At 35.6% G+C, this 20,933-nt stretch overlaps 1 protein-coding gene across 1 annotated transcript in view; it reads right to left on the minus strand.

Annotated features, from left to right (window-relative positions):
* Nucleotides 1–390: 390 nt before the first annotated feature.
* LOC149787774 (uncharacterized) overlaps nt 391–20,933 on the minus strand; it is a 30,163-nt gene continuing 9,620 nt past the window's right edge. The window contains exons 4-6 of the mRNA XM_089973970.1: nt 14,704–14,809; nt 5,930–6,063; nt 391–5,324 (exon numbers count right to left, since the gene is read on the minus strand). Of these exons, the coding sequence (XP_089830096.1) occupies nt 4,627–5,324; nt 5,930–6,063; nt 14,704–14,809 (938 nt within the window). The 3' untranslated portion in view covers nt 391–4,626. The remainder of the gene's footprint in view (nt 5,325–5,929; nt 6,064–14,703; nt 14,810–20,933) is intronic.

The raw sequence follows: 20,933 nt of genomic DNA on the forward strand, positions 1-20,933 counted from the left end.
CGAAATTGTACATGACTTGGTATAATATTTTGACATGCGCATTTAAACTTAAGCATCCCCCGAACCGTTAATCGTATGGAGTCGACATTTTCCGACATTAAACAAAGCGCCGTACTAATTATTTCGGATTAAACGTGAGTGTCGGCTGTACTCTTTAGGATGTAATATAAAACAAAGTGGAGTGCATTTGGATACAACTTATGAGATTAATAAGAGTAATATATATAAGCTGATAGACGCAAGATTCTTATTATCTTTCTTGTTGTGTTGATAAGGACCTTGTACTTATTATTCACGTAAGTGCTGAAAGAGACGGAGCAGAAAACTATGTTACGAAGCCACCAGAAAGAGCAAATTCAAACATCTAAAAATATAAAAGAACCAAACACATACATCATTCAGTCCTTTATTTCAGTATTTATGCATTTAAATACATTTAACAAAAAAAGGTCAAACTTGGTGAACAAAGATCATGCGTTTGTAAAAGGAGATGTAACATTAAAACATTTATCTTAAATGACTTTGAATCCCCAAAAAATTGATATGCCAATAACTGCATCATTTTTTTCAGACTATATACAACTATGCATTCATATATACACATACGGGTCAAAAGTAAATTATTTCCAACAGTAACTGAGGTAGAAATTTTAATATATCATCTCTCTCTCTCTCTCTCTCTCTCTCTCTCTCTCTCTCTCTCTCTCACACACACACACACACACACAGACACACACACACACACATCTTACGCCACTAATATGGTACATTTAAAAAAATTAAATCTCGTAGGTTTACATATTTACACGTTCAATCTGGCTATTTTTTAATAGAATAATGGAGGTAAATGATAACCTGTTATTTTTCGTTTCCCAAAATAAGTCAAACAATCCATTTTACTTCTTTCTGTACAGTAAAATACCGTGCGCAAAAATTCAAGTAATTACAAAACAGTCCAAACTAGACAAACTGCAGAAAATAGGAAATATATAATATTCAGATAGTTTCAGTAAGTGAACAATCAGACAATCTTTGATATTCTTCATAGTAAAATATTCTTTTTGTAAGACGTAATGTCGAATTACAGAAAACGTCAATTCTCTTTTTAAAAAAAATGTTATGATGGCCTAAGAGGTTAGAACGCCCTCCTAGGATACTAGAAGTCACGGGCTCGAACCCCGGCCAAGTTATACCAAAGACTTTTAAAAATTATACGATCAGCTGCTTCGCTCGACGCTCAGAATTAAGACGTTAGTGTAAGGGCTGGTCGGCCTGGTGTCAGGATAATATGACTGGGTGGGACATGGTGCTACACGTCTGCGGCGTGATGCCCCAGTATTACAGATCACTATAAACTGCCACACTGCAGACATCGTAGCGACATAACTGAATTTTGTTTAAAGCTTCGTTAAAAATCCAAATCACAAACCCGCGACCTCCCGCAGCCGAGGCGGACGCTCTAATGGGAGTCTAACCACTTAGGCCACTGAAACGGTCATCATCAATTGGAGAACAAATGAGCCTAATTTTTTTATTAACAAATATTTGAGTGATTTGTACATGCACATGTTTAACATTTATACCATAAAATGAATTTTACACTAATTACATTAACTTTATTGATTATATCAAAGATGTGTGAAAAGTTAATAAGAAAATATTTGTTATGAAGTTTTCGATATTATTATACAAACAATATCCTATTTTCTGATATAATGTTGAGTTACTTTACATATCAAGTACCATTTTATTTTAAAAACGTGAACTGGATATAAAATGGAATTGGAATACCGGTATAAAAATAATTTGGTTAAATAGTTACAATATGGTATCATATATATATATATATATATATATATATATATATATATATATATATATATATATATATATATATATATATATATATATATTCCAAAACAGTGTTTCACTTTCTGTTTGTATTCAATCTGGACCTTTATATATGATTTGGGTCAGATTAAATATCAATGAATGCCCTATGTTTCAGATGATTATGGAATCGCTTCGAGGCCAAGGGTGTCCGAGTGGTCTAAAGAGCTCGCCATTACCGATCACTGTCATCTCAACATTGTCAGTGTGGGTTCGAATATGGGGCTCGATCACTACGGGTATGTGAGAAAGCTTGTACGTTTCTTCCCGTGGGATGGTAATTCTTACAGGGGATTCGCTCCACCAGCTATACTTGCCACCATGTAAAGCCTATCTTGAGCTGATAAATGGCGTTCAACCCAAAACAACAACAACATTTAATTTCTTTAAGTATATTTCGACCGAAGCAATACTGGATTACACGCATTACCTCTGTCAAGCAAAGTCAGAATATTCTTATATCCCGCTCCGGTGGCCTAGTGGTTGGAGCGTCCGCCTCGGATGCGGGAGGACGCGGGTTGGGTTCCCGGCCGAGTCATACCAAAGACTAATAAAAATGGTACTTGCAGCTTCCTCGCTTAGCGCTCAGCATTGAGAGGTTAGTATTAGGAATGGTCGGCTTGTTATCAGGATAATGTGACTGGTTGGAACATCATGCTACATGTCTGCGGCATGATGTCCCAATGCTAGGCATCGCTATAAAATATCAGACTGTAGATATCGTAGGGATATGACCGAAAAAGTGTTAAAGCTCCGTTAAAAATCCAAAAGACACACACACACTCCTTCCATTAGATTCAAAAGGTGAATCTATTCTATTAATTGGGTTTTTCATCGTTTTAACGGCACCCTCAGCACATTGGCTATATAATGTTAAAGAAACGGAAGTTAAGTGCCTTTCTCAAAGATACACAGAGGCAGCCGACCCAGTGTGGCCTTGACGGGTATCGAACTTACGAACTTAGCTCTACCCAACGAGCTACCGCGACTTATTTTACTGGAGACTTATTGATCACTTAACAGGTGTGAAACAGACTCACTATACATTTTAAAGAACAAGCGAATTATGATGTTGTGAATTTAGGATGAAATGTCAGCTATAGGATATACAATACGGTCAATATATCCAGTGGAGGAAGAACCTGGAAAAATCTCGGAAAGAGCCACCTACCCAGACGAAGCTACTGGCAAGATTTTTCACATACCCACTCTAGCTGAGCCTGAGACTCAAATCCACACAGAGGTGAGATGATGGTGATTTGTAAAGGCCAGTGCATTATACCACTCGGCAACCCGGGACCCGCAGGAGAATGAAATATAGTTGGAAATGGAAGTGGACGGTGCGAAAATGGTGTTGATTTCCTTAAAATACGATCTCTAGTATAATAAACGAAACGCGATGTTGATTAAAAAGTCGCATTATGAGGCGCCGTTGTGGACAAAAGCTGGTCCAATCAGAACGTTGCCGATGAAATTTTAATGTCACACGTCCAGAATTCCAATTTCACGTGTTGTATCAAAAAATGCTTATCCTTAAAGTTGCATTTTCTAGGTCGAGATTTTAGAATGTATCTGTTGAATTAAACAGTAATGGTTGAAAGTTATATTTTCTATGTCGAGGTTTTAGATTGTGTCGTTTGAATTACGCGGCTGTGGTTGGAATTTCAATGTCATACGTCGAAAATTCCTAATTTACGTATTGGTTCAAAGAGTTTATATTGAAAGTTAAATTTCATATGTTGAGTATTTAGATTTCATTTGTTAAATTACACAGCGCTGGTTGAAAATTCGACGCCCAATGTAGAGTTTTTGACTGGAGCTTTTGAATTACATGGCGATTGTTGAAATTTAAATACCATATGTCGAGAGTTTCAATTTAACATGTTGAATCACATTGATTGTGATGAAAGTTCTATTTCGTATGTTGTGGTTTTAGATTGTATCTGATGAATTAGACAGACGGGGTTAAACATTTGATTGTGCTTGTCAGGATTGCTATTTTTATATGGTGAAATGATGTGATGGTGTTAAAAGTAACATTACACAATGTCCACTGTAACAATTGAAAATAATATCGAGTGTTACGATACATCATTCGTGTATTCAATTATGAGGCGCCATTACGTTTCATGCATTTACAGTTTGAAAGTTACCATTCACATGTCGAGAATTACTATGAATTTCTTCGCTAGACGTCGCTCTCGTGAACGGACCGCGTTATTTTTAAACAAGGAGGCTGCTTCTCGTTGCTGTGAAATTCAACAGATGATATCTAAATACTCGCCATATGAAATGGAACTTTCATCACAAAAAGTTACATTCGACATATGATGTTAAAATTTCAACCACCGCTGTGTAATTCAAAATATACACTGTAAAACGTCGACATAGGAAATAGAACTTTAAACCACCACTGTATAATTCAACATATAAAATCTAAAATCTCGATCTAGAAAATGTAACTTTAAGGACATTGCAATTTTATCCAACACGAAATATTGGATCTGTCGACATACAACATCGAAATTTCAACTGCAACGTTTACGTTGGACCAGCTTTTGTCCGTTACGGCGCCTCATATCGTATGAGATTTTTTTTGTTCTGTTTGGTTACAAAAACACCTATGTGTTTCAGCAGTATGAAAAAAAATTTGAAAAGGTTTCTGAAGAAGACAAAAAGCCTTGAAATGTCATTGATTCTGTAATATCGTTCTCTTCTCAGTGTGACATTTTTGCTTCACAAAGTAAATGGTACTAGTTTTAATATTATGAATGGCAAAAACACATATAAAACTAAGTACCATTCTAACCGAAGAATATACGACGTTGTCTTGAAGATAGTTGCATCGCCGTCACTTTTAACTGAGGTGGTCATTTCGATCCATGACCACGTTGGTGAGTCAGCAGTTATATTAGAAATTATAACGCTTTCGACACTACTATTCTCGCTGAATGAAATATCAGTACTTGCAATCAGTGCATTTGAAATATTTGCTTGTGATACCATTTTCACTGATGTATCATACGACACAGTTATACCTGGTGCTGTATTTTCAGTTGTGTTGTGTCCTGTTGTTGAAATGTTTGACATCTGAACCCATTTCACTGAGGCAGTAAATATGTCATCTGGGAGAATCGTTCCCGTGTCTTCACCATTTGTGGAAGAAAAAGAAGTTGTGGTTTCATATGTTGTGTATGAAGACTCCGTTGGAATAGCTGTGTTAACTTCAAGGACCACTGCAACGGCATGCTCTTTTGACAACGTGGATCGAAATAAATCTTCTCCTGCAGGAAGTTCACCAAATCCAAGGTAAAAAGAATCTTTCTGTGGCGGTTGGGATTCTTTGTCATAATGTTCATTGCCGGGAAACACAGAGGGATCGAGAATGCCAGGGTTGTTAGGAAACCAATCATCGAAATAGTCTGGATGGAGGGCTGAAAATTAAATAAGAGCCGTCCATAATAATCCCACAAAACACCCCACAAAAAAATTAAAACCCTTAACCCCCCAAACACATCCCCCCCAAACAAAACTCCAATAAGCCTTAGGAATTTTGTTTACTTGTTCATATACATAATAATAATAATATCAAGCGATACAGAGTATTGATTGCCACGGCTATCATATGAAAAACAACTGTGATATACCTCAGAAATTTCAAATGAAGCCGACCTCGAAAGTAAGACACTTTGAAAATAAACCGTTCCATTCAAACGACGTTTTACCTCCAATCTAAATCAGTTTTTAAATTGTAAATAATGCATTTCTAAAATGTATTTCTTATATAAGGTACTAGTATTTAAATGTCAATAAATGTATTACATTAAATAACTTTAGAAAAATCAATAATTGTGTAACATTAAATAAATTCAGACAAGTCAATAACTGCATCACATTAAATAACTTTAGAAAAGTCAATAACTGCATCACATTAAATAACTTTAGAAAAACCAGTAACTGTGTAACATTCAATAAATTAGAACAGTCAATAATTGTATAACATTAAAAAGCTTCTAAAATGTATTCTAACTCAAACTACCGGGAATACATCCGTAATAGTCCAGAAAGGGAGAAATCGTATCCCGATACATCGACTTCAAAAATTCTGCTGAGTTTTGACTGCAAAACCGTTCCGTAGATTTCTCAAGGCACACTTTTGTCTCTTCATAGACACTGTAAGCGAGAAAGAAATAAAAGACCTTTACAATGTTTCCATACAACTTTCAGAAGGCCTACATTTGTTTTACGATATTTCCATACGACTTCCTGAACACGCAGCATATATAATTTACCATATTTCCATACAACGTACCGAACAGGGCCGGCCTTAGGCGGGTTGGACCGATATGGCCCTAATCGGGCCTCCTGCACATAGTGGGCCTTCGCGCTAGTAATTTATATTTAAAAAAATATATCTAAAGAGAGAAAGTAATTTTAAAGGGATGGAAGAACATCTTTTATTTAATATCATATAAAATTTGTTTAAAAGTTTAATTCCAATGCCGTGTTCACAGGGAGCCCCGCGAGTAAATCCAGGGGGTCCCGTCAAAATGATCAACATCGGGCCCCGCGTTTGCTAAGGCCGTTCCTGTTCTTGAACACACTTTACCTAGCTCAGAATGGCAGCAGAGTGTAAACTGGTTAGAAAATGGTTGGGAGAAAACTTCTGAGTTTGATGCGATTTAGTTTACTCTTTATTACTTCTGTCTGCGTATGTTGTTGTTTAAAAAAATCTGAAACCAGTCTTTAAGGGAGTAGTCTATTTTTTAACAGGAGTTTAACACAGGTGCAGTGGCCAGTATTTTTTTTCTATAGAGAAACCTTCGAGCTGATGTGCCCCTCGATACAATAGACCGTTCTCACTCTCTTGGATCATTTGAAGTCGCGTAGAAAAAATAATAATTGTGAACTTTGTTTCATATCGCACAGATCTATTACTCCGTCTAAGAAAAATGAAATATTCAACGATGAAAAGAAAACCTTCATTACTGAGGGTCTAACCAAGACTATGTATAATGTAATTTAAAACAAACAAACAAACAGGGACCTTAAGAAACGAAACGAGACGTATTATTTTTGGACATGGCATGAGAATATTCAGGGAAGCATATAGAGGTGAGATATTTCATGTGTAGTGAGAGGCATTTAACCAGTTGTACTTATTAATCATTCATATGTCCTTTTGTGTCTTTATGTCCTGCATTGTGTCTTTATGTCCTGCGTTGTGTCTTTATGTCTGCATTGTGTCTTTATGTCTTGCATTGTGTCTTTATGTCATGGATTGTGTTATTTCACGAGACTGAACATTTTTACTCATATTATTCATTGCCGGCATTGAAACACAAAAAGTAATGTGATCACATGATAATGAAGAGGGATTAATGTACTCGATAACATGAAAATATGCTGACATGATAATGAAGAGGGATTAATGTACTCGATAACATGAAAATGTACTGTGATGACATGATAATGAAGAGGGATTAATGTACTCGATAACATGAAAATGTGCTGTGATGAAATGATGAAGAGTGATTAATGTACTCAATAACATGAAAATGTGCTGTGATAACATGATAATGAACAGGGATTAATGTACTCGATAACATGAAAATGTGCTGTGATGACATAATAACGTAGAGCGATTAATGTACTCAATAACATGCTAATGTGCTGTGATGACACAATAATGTAGAGTGATTAATGTACTGTGATGACATTATAATGTAAAGAGATTAATATACTGTGTGATGACATGATAATGTTAAAGGATTTATGTAATGTGTTATGCCAATGTAGAGTGATTAATGCACTGTGATGACATTGTAGAGTGATTAAAGTACTGTGATGACAATCTAGAGTGATGAAAGTACTGTGATGACAATGTAGAGTGATGAAAGTACTGTGATGACAATGTAGAGTGATGAAAGTACTGTGATGACATTTTAGAGTGATGAAAGTACTGTGGTGCCATTGTAGAGTGATTAATTTACTGTGATGACAATGTAGAGTGATTAATGTGTTATGATGACAATGTAGAGTGATTAATGTGCTGTGATGACAATGTAGAGTGATTAATGTGCTGTGATGACATTATAGTGATGAAAGTACTGTGATGACACTGTAGAGTGATTAATGTGCTGTGATGACAATGTAGAGTGATTAATGTGTTGTGATGACATTGTAGAGTGTTTAATGTGCTGTGATGACAATGTAGAGTGATTAATTTGTTGTAATGACAATGTAGAGTGATTAATGTGTTGTGATGACATTGTAGAGTGATTAATGTGCTGTGATGACAATGTAGAGTGATGAAAGTACTGTGATGACATTGTAGAGTGATTAATTTGCTAAGATGACAATGTAGATTGATTAATGTGCTGTGACGACAATGTAGAGTGATTAATGTGCTGTGACGACAATGTATAGCAATTAAAATACTTGGATGATATGACAATTTAGAGTGATTAATATACTGTGATGACAATGTTGTGACTGAAGTACTGGGATGACAATGTAGAGTGACTGACGTATTGTGGCGACATGACAACGTAGAGTGATTAGATTACCTTGATGACAATGTGGTGTGACTGAAGTATGGTTATGACAATATAGAGCGCTGAAAGCACTGAGACGAGATGACAATGTAGAGTGCTGAAAGTACTGTGACGACATGACAATGTAGAGTAACTGATGTATTCTGACGACATGACAATGTAGAGTGATTAAAATACTGTGATGACAATGTAGTGACTGAAGTATTGTGACGACATGACAATATAGAGTGATTAAACTACTGTGATGACATGACTGTGTAGTGATTAAAGTATTGTGCCGACATGACAATGTAGTCATTAAACTACTGTTATGACATGACTATGTAGTCATTAAAGTATTGTGCCGACATGACGACGTAGAGTGATTAAAGTACTGTGATGACAATGTAGAGTGACTGAAGTATTATGACGACATGACAATGTAGAGTGATTAAACTACTGTGATGACAATGTAGAGTGAGTGAAGTATTGTGCCGACATGACGACGTAGAGTCATTAAAGTACTGTGATGACAATGTAGAGTGACTGAAGTATTATGACGACATGACAATGTAGAGTGATTAAAGTACTGTGATGACATGACTATGTAGTGACTAAAGTACTGTGATGACATGAGTATGTAGTGACTAAAGTACTGTGATGACATGACGATGTAGTGACTAAAGTACTGTGATGACATGAGTATGTAGTGACTAAAGTACTGTGTTGACACGAGTATGTAGTGACTAAAGTACTGTGATAACATGAGCATGTAGTGACTAAAGTACTGTGATGACATGAGTATGTAGTGACTAAAGTACTGTGATGACATGACGATGTAGTGACTAAAATACTGTGATGACATGACTATATAGTGACTAAAGTAATGTGATGACATGAGTATGTAGTGACTAAAGTACTGTGATGACATGACGATGTAGTGACTAAAGTACTGTGATGACATGAGTATGTAGTGACTAAAGTACCGTGTTGACACGAGTATGTAGTGACTAAAGTACTGTGATAACATGAGTATGTAGTAACTAAAGTACTGTAATGACATGACTATATAGTGACTAAAGTACTGTGATGACACGGGTATGTAGTGACTAAAGTACTGTGATGACATGACGATTTAGTGACTAAAGTACTGTGATGACATGACTATGTAGTGACTAAAGTACTGCGATGACATGACGATTTAGTGACTAAAGTACTGTGATGACATGACGATGTAGTGACTAAAGTACTGTGATGACATGAGTATGTAGTGACTAAAGTACTGTGATGACATGACGATGTAGTGACTAAAGTACTGTGTGATGACATGACGATTTAGTGACTAAAGTACTGTGATGACATGACTATGTAGTGACTAAAGTACTGCGATGACATGACTATATAGTGACTAAAGTACTGTGATGACATGACGATGTAGTGACTAAAGTACTGTGATGACATGAGTATGTAGTGACTAAAGTACTGTGATGACATGACGATGTAGTGACTAAAGTACTGTGATGACATGAGTATGTAGTGACTAAAGTACTGTGTTGACACGAGTATGTAGTGACTAAAGTACTGTGATAACATGAGCATGTAGTGACTAAAGTACTGTGATGACATGAGTATGTAGTGACTAAAGTACTGTGATGACATGACGATGTAGTGACTAAAATACTGTGATGACATGACTATATAGTGACTAAAGTAATGTGATGACATGAGTATGTAGTGACTAAAGTACTGTGATGACATGACGATGTAGTGACTAAAGTACTGTGATGACATGAGTATGTAGTGACTAAAGTACCGTGTTGACACGAGTATGTAGTGACTAAAGTACTGTGATAACATGAGTATGTAGTAACTAAAGTACTGTAATGACATGACTATATAGTGACTAAAGTACTGTGATGACACGGGTATGTAGTGACTAAAGTACTGTGATGACATGACGATTTAGTGACTAAAGTACTGTGATGACATGACTATGTAGTGACTAAAGTACTGCGATGACATGACTATATAGTGACTAAAGTACTGTGATGACATGACTATGTAGTGACTAAAATACTGTGATGACATGACTATATAGTGACTAAAGTAATGTGATGACAAGAGTATGTGGTGATTAAAGTACTGTGATGACATGAATATGTAGTGCCTAAAGTACTGTGATGACATGACTATGTAGTGACTAAAGTACTGTTATGACATGAGTATGGAATGACTAAAGTACTGTGTTGACACGAGTATGTAGTGACTAAAGTACTGTTATGACATGAGTATGGAATGACTAAAGTACTGTGTTGACACGAGTATGTAGTGACTAAAGTACTGTGATGACATGAGTATGTAGTGACTAAATTACTGTGATGACATGACTATATAGTGACTAAAGTACTGTGATGACACGAGTATGTAGTGATTAAAGTACTGTGATGACAAATGTAGAGCGATTAAAATACTGGGATGACATGAGTATGTAGTGATTAAAGCACTGCGATGACATAACTATGTAGTGATTAAAGCACTGCGATGACATGAATATGTAGTGACTAAAGTACTGCGATGACATGACTATGTAGTGATTAAAGTGCTGTGATGACATGACTATGTAGTGACTTAAATGATGTGATGAAATGAGTGTGTAGTGACTTAAGTGCTGTGTTGACATGAATGAATATGTAGTGATTAAAATGCTGTGATGGCATGACTATGTAGCATTTAAAATACTGTGATGACATGGCTATATAGTGACTTAAGTGCTGTGATGACATGAGTATGTAGTGATTAAAGTGCTGTGATGACAATATAGGGCAACTAAAGAACTGTGATGACAAATGTAGAGTGATGAAAGTACTATGGTGACAATGTATAGTGATTGAAGTACTATGGTGACAATGTATAGTGATTAAAGTACTGTGGTAATGTGGAGTGCGAAGCTACAGCTAACTGGGTGATGCAATACCAGTAATAAATACTGGACTGATTTATTACGTATAGAATATGCTGAGTGCTATTTTCAAACTTTGCATCCAAGATAAACTGAGGTTAATAATTTTGCATGCTTGATAAACTCAGGTTAACAGGTAGTAGTCATTGTAATTAGCCATTAGCGTTGTTTATTCCAGTTACAGTAACCTTTAAAGTTCTGTGTGTGTGTATGTGTGTGTGTGACTTTTGGTTTATTACACATCTCCTTTTATGACTGGCTGGTAGATTAGTTCATACCTTACCAGTCTGAATTATTTCTTTGGTATTTTCATGATTACATGTTATTTATATATGTGATTTGATCCTGACCTTGTCTAAAATCAAATTCAATGTGTACCTGACCAGTAACATTTATTTTGTAAACAAATAATACATAGTTAATATTTCCCTATGAGTGTGGGTTAAATATTAGGAACATTATCAACGGAGGTAAATGAGTTTATATGGGTTTTTGTCTAGGACATCGGTATTCCCCATTGAAATGCTGTTTCACCTAATGTTTTTCATTTCATTTATAATAATGTTAGTAATTGATCTTGTGCACAACTTAGACTGTATAGTGACAGAATATTTTCAGAAAATGGTAATTGCGACCTAAGTCAAGTAGAGGGATTTGTAATCGTGTTTACTTGAGAAATGACTCAGTCTTACATTTAACATCTAAGACAGAATCAGTCTTATTGCTGTGTTCAGTATTTCATTTGGGTGGAATTATTTATTATTATTATTCTCTGGAAATACAAAGTGCTCATCTATAATATTCCTTGACTTGGACATTAATATGGAATTATAATAATTTCAGACAAGAACATTTTTGGATTATATTGCTATTATTATTTTCTAAAGATTTTAAGCACATCAACACAATCCAGAATACTGACATGTTAACACTTTCGAGACTACAGGCACATCATCACATTCAGCGTTGGATTTTATTTAGAATACTACTGGACTATAATTAGAACTTTACTTATTAGGAGTTGTGATAGAACGTTTTGGACTTTTTTGGTATTTAATTCACAATATCGATAGTACTTTTTCTATCTTCTATCTTGCTTTGTATTATAGGGAAATAAATTATCTATTGAAATTTTCAAAACTAGTTGGTTTTCGCTCTTTTCTGTTACTTATTTAAGACCATAGAGTCGGAACACTGTTCATTTTACTAACCTACTAAACGGTTGATATATCTGTCCATAGATATACAATAGTCCTTGGCCTCAACATGCATTTCTATGCTATTTTTATAGACCCCAGAAAGTACTGGTCATAGCGTGAACCATTCGATTTTCTCCTAAATAACTGTTTACATGATCAGAATGGTATTTTTAAATACATCGTCTTTTACGTTGTTATGGAAGTTGCGAATATCACGTTCACTCATTCGCTTGTTTGAAAGTTTAATTTGTGACTCAATAATCTCGTCCACATGGTTAACTTTATCATCTCTACTTTCAAAAGGACGAAACAGTTTCTTTTGTTCACAGACAAACAAATCTAACAAATCAAAAGCTAAAGCTTCTGCTACATGAGCATACATTGTTTACAATCGAAGTAGTTCCTACTACACTATACTATTTTGCGAAACAGTGTTGTGTAATAAGAAGCCGTGCAGTATCGAAAAATACTGCACGATTCTGATAATTTAAAGTTAATGAAGAAATAAAATGTAATAGGTTGAAATAGTTGTATTATGTATGGAAATGGTTAATTTAGAACTTGTGCCTACTCTCTTTGTATAATGTTGTGACAATAACATATATTTCAAGCAAAACACATACACCGGGAACCCTCCATGCGTTCAATACACAAAACACATTGTTTTCAGAAAATAATATCCAAGTAGATATATCGTCAGTACTCGCTTATAAGCCGAGTCAAACTGCAAACACCAAAGATACTGATATGCCCTGATAATGCGCCTGCAAATCAGGGTCTATCTTCTTTATTCTACAGATAACTCCTAATAAACTGTACATGTCCAGATCTGCAGGCGCATTATGTGACGGCAGATCTTGGTTTTCGCAGTTTACAATTAGACTCGTCTTATAAGCGAATATATACTGTATGTTACATTCGTGTATTTTTCCCTCGTGTTTTATTTTGTTTCTGAAGAGAAAAACAGAGATCTAGTGACACACTAGTCCCAGTTTCCTCTAACCCTTCCCACCAAATCTGAGATATTTTGATATATATTTTGGGGTGTAGGGATAGAGCTTATTGCCGACCGAAAAGTTGGAATTTACCGCCACTGCGCATATATAAGCAGCTTACTACCTGGCCTAGCCAACTTAAAAGACCTTACATTGAGCCATAACCTGCATGAAATCAATAGAAAGATGATTTATTTTCTCTGTATTTGCGAGTATACTATTTACTGTGTCTTTATTTCGTTGACAGGCGAGACGAAACTACAGCGTTAATATAATTTGACCTGGTACTCGCAATTTGTATTTCTAGTCACATTTGCTAAATATCGCAGACTGCATCAGAGGCCCAAAAGTCACGTGGTAGCAACAAGAAACCTTTCCAATCCTGTCTGACAAAAAATTCGAATCTATTAAATAAAAGTCACTGAATGTTTGTAAAACAACAAAATTACACATAATTCTCAGCATATTTATTCCGAGAACAACGACCAAAAACTTGTTGCCGTCGTAGCAATCTGGAGGGAAGCCATATTGATGGGATCTAATTTAGTGTCCTATTTACCAATTTGATTCAGCACTACATAATATATTGGAGAATTTATCAACTTTAAAAACATGCCTCAACGATTGAAGAAAGATATCTAAGCAATGGGCTGAATACATTCCAGTGATTGGCACAATAAACCTCAACAAATGGCGGAATATATCCTAGAATTTCTATTAAGTAAAGTTATGAAATGATCCGTCTTGCGAACATGTCTAAAAATCCGTCTTGTGGAACATGTAATTAAAATAGCTATCGCACATGAATCCGTGTAAGAAATCACCTTGGAATGGTCACAGACTGTTACAACTGCCGTTTTCAGAATATCTTCTACGTGTCTTTTTGAAAAATCTTTATACTAATGTACACTTTCTTTTTTCAATATCACGGATATTACATAGGATATATAATAATTACATAACTATGTCAAGAAATTTGCTCTAACATTTTAGTTCATTTTATCAACAATCAAAAGGCAGCAAAAGGGTTCTATCTCCTGTGGAATTCTGTGTGAATATTGTAGAATAATTCAACGCTCAATACAATTGATTGATAGAGATTTGATATAACACTATATACCTACCTGCATGGTGCCATACTTTTAACGTTTTTCTTTTGCATTTCTATACATCCGTCAAGTTCACGTAAGAGGGATGTGTTGTTTCTGCAGTGTGTGTGCTGGAAATATTCTGCAACAACAATAATAATAATAATAATAATAATGCAATTTATCATCAATCATCATCATCGTCGTCTTCAATCATATCATTATCACCAACAGAAACATCGTCATCACCATAATATTGGTGTTGCTATTAGTTAAAAAAAAATCTGAATATAGTGTCGAATATAAAATTACTGCCGAAATAATTTTCAGATCTTTTTCAATACTATATTTTCTTTAACGAAAATATAAGATTTCCAATCGTAATATGCGACGCTTGATTGTGTGCGGCCACTGAAGTTACAACTGTGGCAACAAAACCACGGAAATTGTTAGACAGAAAAAAATAAATGGAAACTGTGTTACATTTCAGACATGAAAATTAACTTTTTGCTGAAGAAATTTGGCTCCACGACGTTCGCGTCTCTCTAAAATTACTTCCCCAAACTTCCTTGACAACAACAATAAACCAGCTGTGAAGCATTGTTGAGTCTGACTTGCTTTGCTTTCAGATAGGGTAAAACAGTTTACAAAAGGTCCAAGTTGTGATTTACTGTAATAGATTAGACCAGTACAATCCTACCGCTCTCTTACATCACTGATACTTAAATGATCAGCCTGTGAAAGTGAGGTAGATTTACGAAAAGGGGTGTGTGGTGTTCAGTGCCGGACTAAGTCGTTCCAGAGCCCTAAGCTCTGAAAATATTATGCTCCCCTCCAACAAAATGTGAAACTAAAAGAAACAATATTAAAAGCTAAACACGTGGGAAAATAACAGCGTTGCCGTCATTCCAAATCAAAATACTCGTACAGGCAGATCGAAATTGTCATATATAATTCATTAAATTTTATCATCAATAATAAATTTGAATTTTTTTCTGGTGCCCATGTTAGGCTGGTGCCCTCAGCAGAAGCTTAGAGTGCTTAGTGTGGTCAAAGCTTTGATTCTGGAGCATGTCGTCTCCTTGGCCTTATTAGCAGAATCTAAGAGATATATTGGAAAATTTTATTAATAGTATCACACTTGTCCCTGAGAATTATATCTGGCTGAAGGCCATGCCTGCACTTTTGATAGGAGACATAGGAGGGCAATTTCATTTGAAGGCCCAGTCTGAATTTAGCACCCGCCAAACATTCGAATATCGCGCCAGGTCAGTGTAAATGCATATTTACTGGCACATTCAGACGCTTTTGAAGGCCCAGTCTAAATTTAGCTGCCGCCAAGGTTAGTTGCTGATGTTAGTAACTCATTGGTTGGTTGGACTACGTTACAGCCTGGATAATCACCTATCCATTTTAACTGACCTCAACTGCTAGGCGCGGTATGTGTGAATCAACTCTCACGTAACAAACATTCCAGGACAGCACCGGCTCCGTGTAAATGCATTTGCACAGGCACACTTTGATAGAGAGACTCACTACAAAGGCAGTAAAGAGTATAAGTCAATGGATAGAGGGCGCGATGGGGTTGGGGAGGGTTCAGCATAACACAAAGGAAGACACCATTCCTCACCCATCAGTATCTCCATCTCTGACAGCTTGTCCTATTTCCGTCTTCTGATGTAAAACGTATACCTGCAGTAATCAAGAATGAGTCAATTTTCCAAACATGCCAACATAACTCGTTCATTTTGTGACATATCATCTTCGCAAGCCAAGGTTCCGATACGCTAACCCTATCTACACCTTGGCGGATTGAAAAGACATTTTAGAACTTTGCCCTAGCGATATCTGGGATTTCATTAGTTGCCTCCCTTAGTGTGTAATGCCAACTAACCAAAAGCGTGTAACAGGGACGCATTGTACGTTGGCCGGAAATGGTGGAGGCAATTGACTTAAAAAGGATACTTTGTAACTTTAACATCGAAAGTATGAGCACGTACCAGAGGGAAGCCATTATATGTATATTTGAGTGAAAGGTATTTGTACAAACACGGACCGGCAGTGGAAAATTGCTTATTTACCAGTCCATTCAAGCTGAGTGCTCCACTTGTCTTGATCGTGTAGGACCAGTGTTCAAATTTGAACAATTTAAATTTGATTGGATGCGGTGCTTTGCCAATCCAATGAAATTCACAAACCCGAAATACATAAATATCTGCTCTATACGTCAAGGTGTAGATAGGGTTTTTATATCGGAATAATGGCTAGAAAAGATGGTGACATATTAGAGAAAATTTGATTCTTGTTGGCCGACATCGAATATTGAACAAATGCCGTGACGGAAGTTGCCATTAGCATTTGGATAATCTTGGATTGCACCTTTAACGGGAAGGTCAGTTCAGAACAGAGTTTATTATGAAATTCAACACTGAATTCAAGCAGACACTTTAACTTACATTTCTTGACAAGATAGCAGGTTTGGAAATACCGAGGGTGAGAAATCTTTGCTTCACGTCTGTTACATTGTTGACGGTCCTCACCCCCCCCCCCCCCATAATTCTTTCTATTGACCGATACTTATCCCTTGTAACGAGCCCATACGCATTTTGGTATTCGGAGAAGATTTGATGAAACGGAGTCAGTCGTCAGGAAAATATTGGTTATGCAAGTTCAGATTTTCTTAACTGTGAAATATTTTATACAATGTTTGTTAAATATTTATAAATTAATTTAATTCTTTTCGTTAATTGTCCTGACTCTTTTATGGTCGAATAAACGCCGGCTTAAAACAAATAACTATGCTAATAAATGGGGTCAGGGGTCAGTTGATAGTAGAGTGGTACTAATTAGCACACAACTCTGCACAAAACTTCCACCTGATTCACAAATCATCGTTCATGTATAGGATATTGTTCTTACAATTTCTAGCCTTAGCGGTCGGTTTTAGTTCGGTCTTTGCCTACACTGTGCTTGCAGTGGCTTTATTAGATATCAGTTCGTTGTAAGCATGTATATATGTTCTGCTGCATCGTTATGCGCGATTCCAAGTCTTAGGCGCAATATATGTCGTTTACGAAATGTAATTTACTTATGACGGCGTCAAATGAACTTCTGTTTTATTCTTACTTTTCGAGTCACAATCATTTTGTCAATTTAGACGTGACCAATACATCGACATGTCTTGTGAAAACTGAAACAATATGCCGCTACAAAAAATAAAGTTCTGTCAGATGTTTCGTGTATTTACTAACAGTGCAAATGTGAGAGCGTTAGACAATTCTGTTTAGTTTTTAAATCCATCATAGAAGTATGAGAACAAAACTCAAAAACAATAAGCCAGCACTACCTGGCTTTTTTGACAATAATTAAAATTACCAGACAAGCAGACTGAAATACAAGATAAACGCAGTTCGTCTGTTAGAATTTTTTCCAGGCAGATAAATATATTACACATCCTATAAATTATGGCCTCTAGTCGAACCCACGACCCTTGGATTACGAGTCAAACACTCTACCAACTGAGCTTTAGCTCAAAGATACAGTTCATGGTTTAACTGATGTCCGCTAGAATTTGGGAATATTAAAAGAAAAGAAAAATGGACTTCATATGTGCGTAAATGTTTATCAGTACTGGGAGCAGGTGATACATTATGTACAGTTGAGAGAAATTACATCACTTTTGTTAGAATAACTGAAATTGAGTGGGAAATACCTGTTGACCTGTTAACTATATTTCAATGTGGTGGAAACAATGACTATTATTATGCTGAGAAAGAAGATTTTTGAAACTTGGCGTCACCACGGAGAAATGGAGACCACGGACAAAACCATATCTATAAAAAAGAACAATATTTTCAACACACCAGACAGTTATCCGAACACAAAAGAATTTATGTATATTTAATTTGTATTGTGTGATTAACTTTTGTCCATAAGTGAGGGTAGGAATTTAATCCATCATGATTAATTTAAATTTTTTGTAAACATGTTTAATTAGATTTGAGGTCTAGATGTTTTCTAGATGACCTTAGATGTTTTCTAGAAATGAATTTTGTTTAGAATTTGACTGCAAGTTTCATTACGATAACCGTCAAACTGGTCCTCTTATTGTGTTGTAGGTTTTTATATTAGGGTTGGTTACATGAGAATTATTCAGTCCTATCTTTAACTTCAGTTGTGTTAAGATTTAATTTGAGAGGTTGTATTTATTTAAATTGTTAAGTTTGAATTACAAAGTGATTATTGCCTTCAGGACTAAATTACGATTTGGGGATTATTTTGAAATCATTTCGAGACATTTTGGATTATATCATTGTGATGCATCCAGACTGTTAGCAAATCAACACTATTCAAGACTTTTGGTACATCAGCACAATCAAAATTGAAATTCATTCGGAACACCATTGGAATTAATTCGTAATACTCTATACTTTTGAACTTGTGATATAACTTTTAGGACTATATGTGATTTAATTCACCATGCTCTGTGTGTGTGTGTGTGTGTGTGTGTGTGTGTGTGTGTGTGTGTGTGTGTAAGATTTAGATTTAGATTTTGAACGTAGCTTTAAGAAATTCCAGTCATATCGCTACGATGTCTGCAGTGTGGCAGTTTATAGTGATGTCTAGCACTGGGACATGATGCTGCAGACATGTAGCATCATGTCCCACGCAGTCATAATATTCTGACACCAGGCTGACAAGTCCTAACGCTAACCTCTTAATTCTGATCATCAAGCTAGGCATATGCTAGTACCATTTTTATATCTTTGGTATGACTAGGCCGGGGTTCGAACCCACGACTTTTCGCATCCGAGACGGACGCTCCAACCACCTAGGTCACGTAGTGGTCCTCAATACTGTAAGTTCTTATTAAATTTTGACTTTGTATTTAAGGGAAATACACTATTTGTTAATTTTGCTAAACCTTTTGGATCTTGCTCTTTTCTGTTACAAGTTCAAGACCACATAGTCGTAAAAACGACAAACGACTTTGCTACAAGGTAGATAACTCAACAGACACGTTTGAACAGGGATCTGTCGTAAAGTTAAAAAACTCAAAACATCAATTTGTTTTTGAAAGTATGGCCTTGCCAGGGTCAATGTGTAAAGGCAAAACTAGCATTCAACGGACAAGAACGATATTAAATATATAAGATGAAGCTTAATATTGTTTTTCTGGGCTAGTTAATGTATCGGGTTTTATTATAAATGTATAGAGTAGAAGCCTGTTCCAGTGGTTTAAAATCTGTCAAGGAACCGTGTTATTTGAATCTGTCGTTCTAGTAATGACTGACGTTTCTCTGTCCTCCTTGACATTGACAGGTTTTCTTTGTAACGTTTCAAATATGTTATAATAGCCATCTCTTTCTTCATCAGATTCATTTGGATTAAATAATTAGAAAAAAAAAATGACATGCCTTAATTTCCAGAACATTAACTAGTGCTAGCTGAAACATTTTTAATTCTGAAGCCAATATATATATATATATATATATATATATATATATATATATATATATATATATATATATATATATATATATATATATATATATATAATCTATGTTTTGCATTTCCAAAACATTCTGGATCTGAAAAGGATGCACAGTCAATGCGTTCTAATGTGTTGTATTCATCTAGCGATAATTAACAACATGATATGTTTTGCATACACCATAGCTATTATATTTAAAAGTAAGACCTTTTGATGACGTTTCCAAATTTTAGTTTTCATGGGACAGATGAACTTCGTCTTTGTTCTTTGATCCGATTATGACAATTTGTTTTCTTCTTTCTGAAGATTCTATAACATTTCGAAGAAAAAATTCAAAATATATTTTAACGTCTGATGAGGTGGATGCCTAATCCCATTTAATGTAAATATAAAAGCGAACAAACGTTTTATGTTCAATCAACAAGACGACAACTTGTTTGTATTTATTACAGTGGAATTTCGCAGCGAACTATCTATTGTGTGGAACATGCATTTCGAATGTGATATGTCATAGTCGACTCCATAACTGTTTATTAATGTCTAGGGTAGTGATTCCAAATCTATACGTTGCTGCCCCTCCCCCTGGGGGGCGGGGTAATTCTAAGAGTGTCTTAAGTCTATAAGTACATATATTAGCATGTGTGAGTCCGAGAAACTATGTTGAAGTTAAGAAGTGGTCTTCATACTTGAAAAGTTTGGAAACCACTGTGCTAAGGTTTAGTTTATGGATTAAAATACTTTAAAGCTGTCTAACAATCTTATTAATTTACGT

This window comes from Sinohyriopsis cumingii, chromosome 11 (genome assembly GCF_028554795.1).
Source record: "Sinohyriopsis cumingii isolate HCF-2022 chromosome 11, ASM2855479v2, whole genome shotgun sequence".
Taxonomy (NCBI): Eukaryota; Metazoa; Mollusca; class Bivalvia; order Unionida; family Unionidae; genus Sinohyriopsis; species Sinohyriopsis cumingii.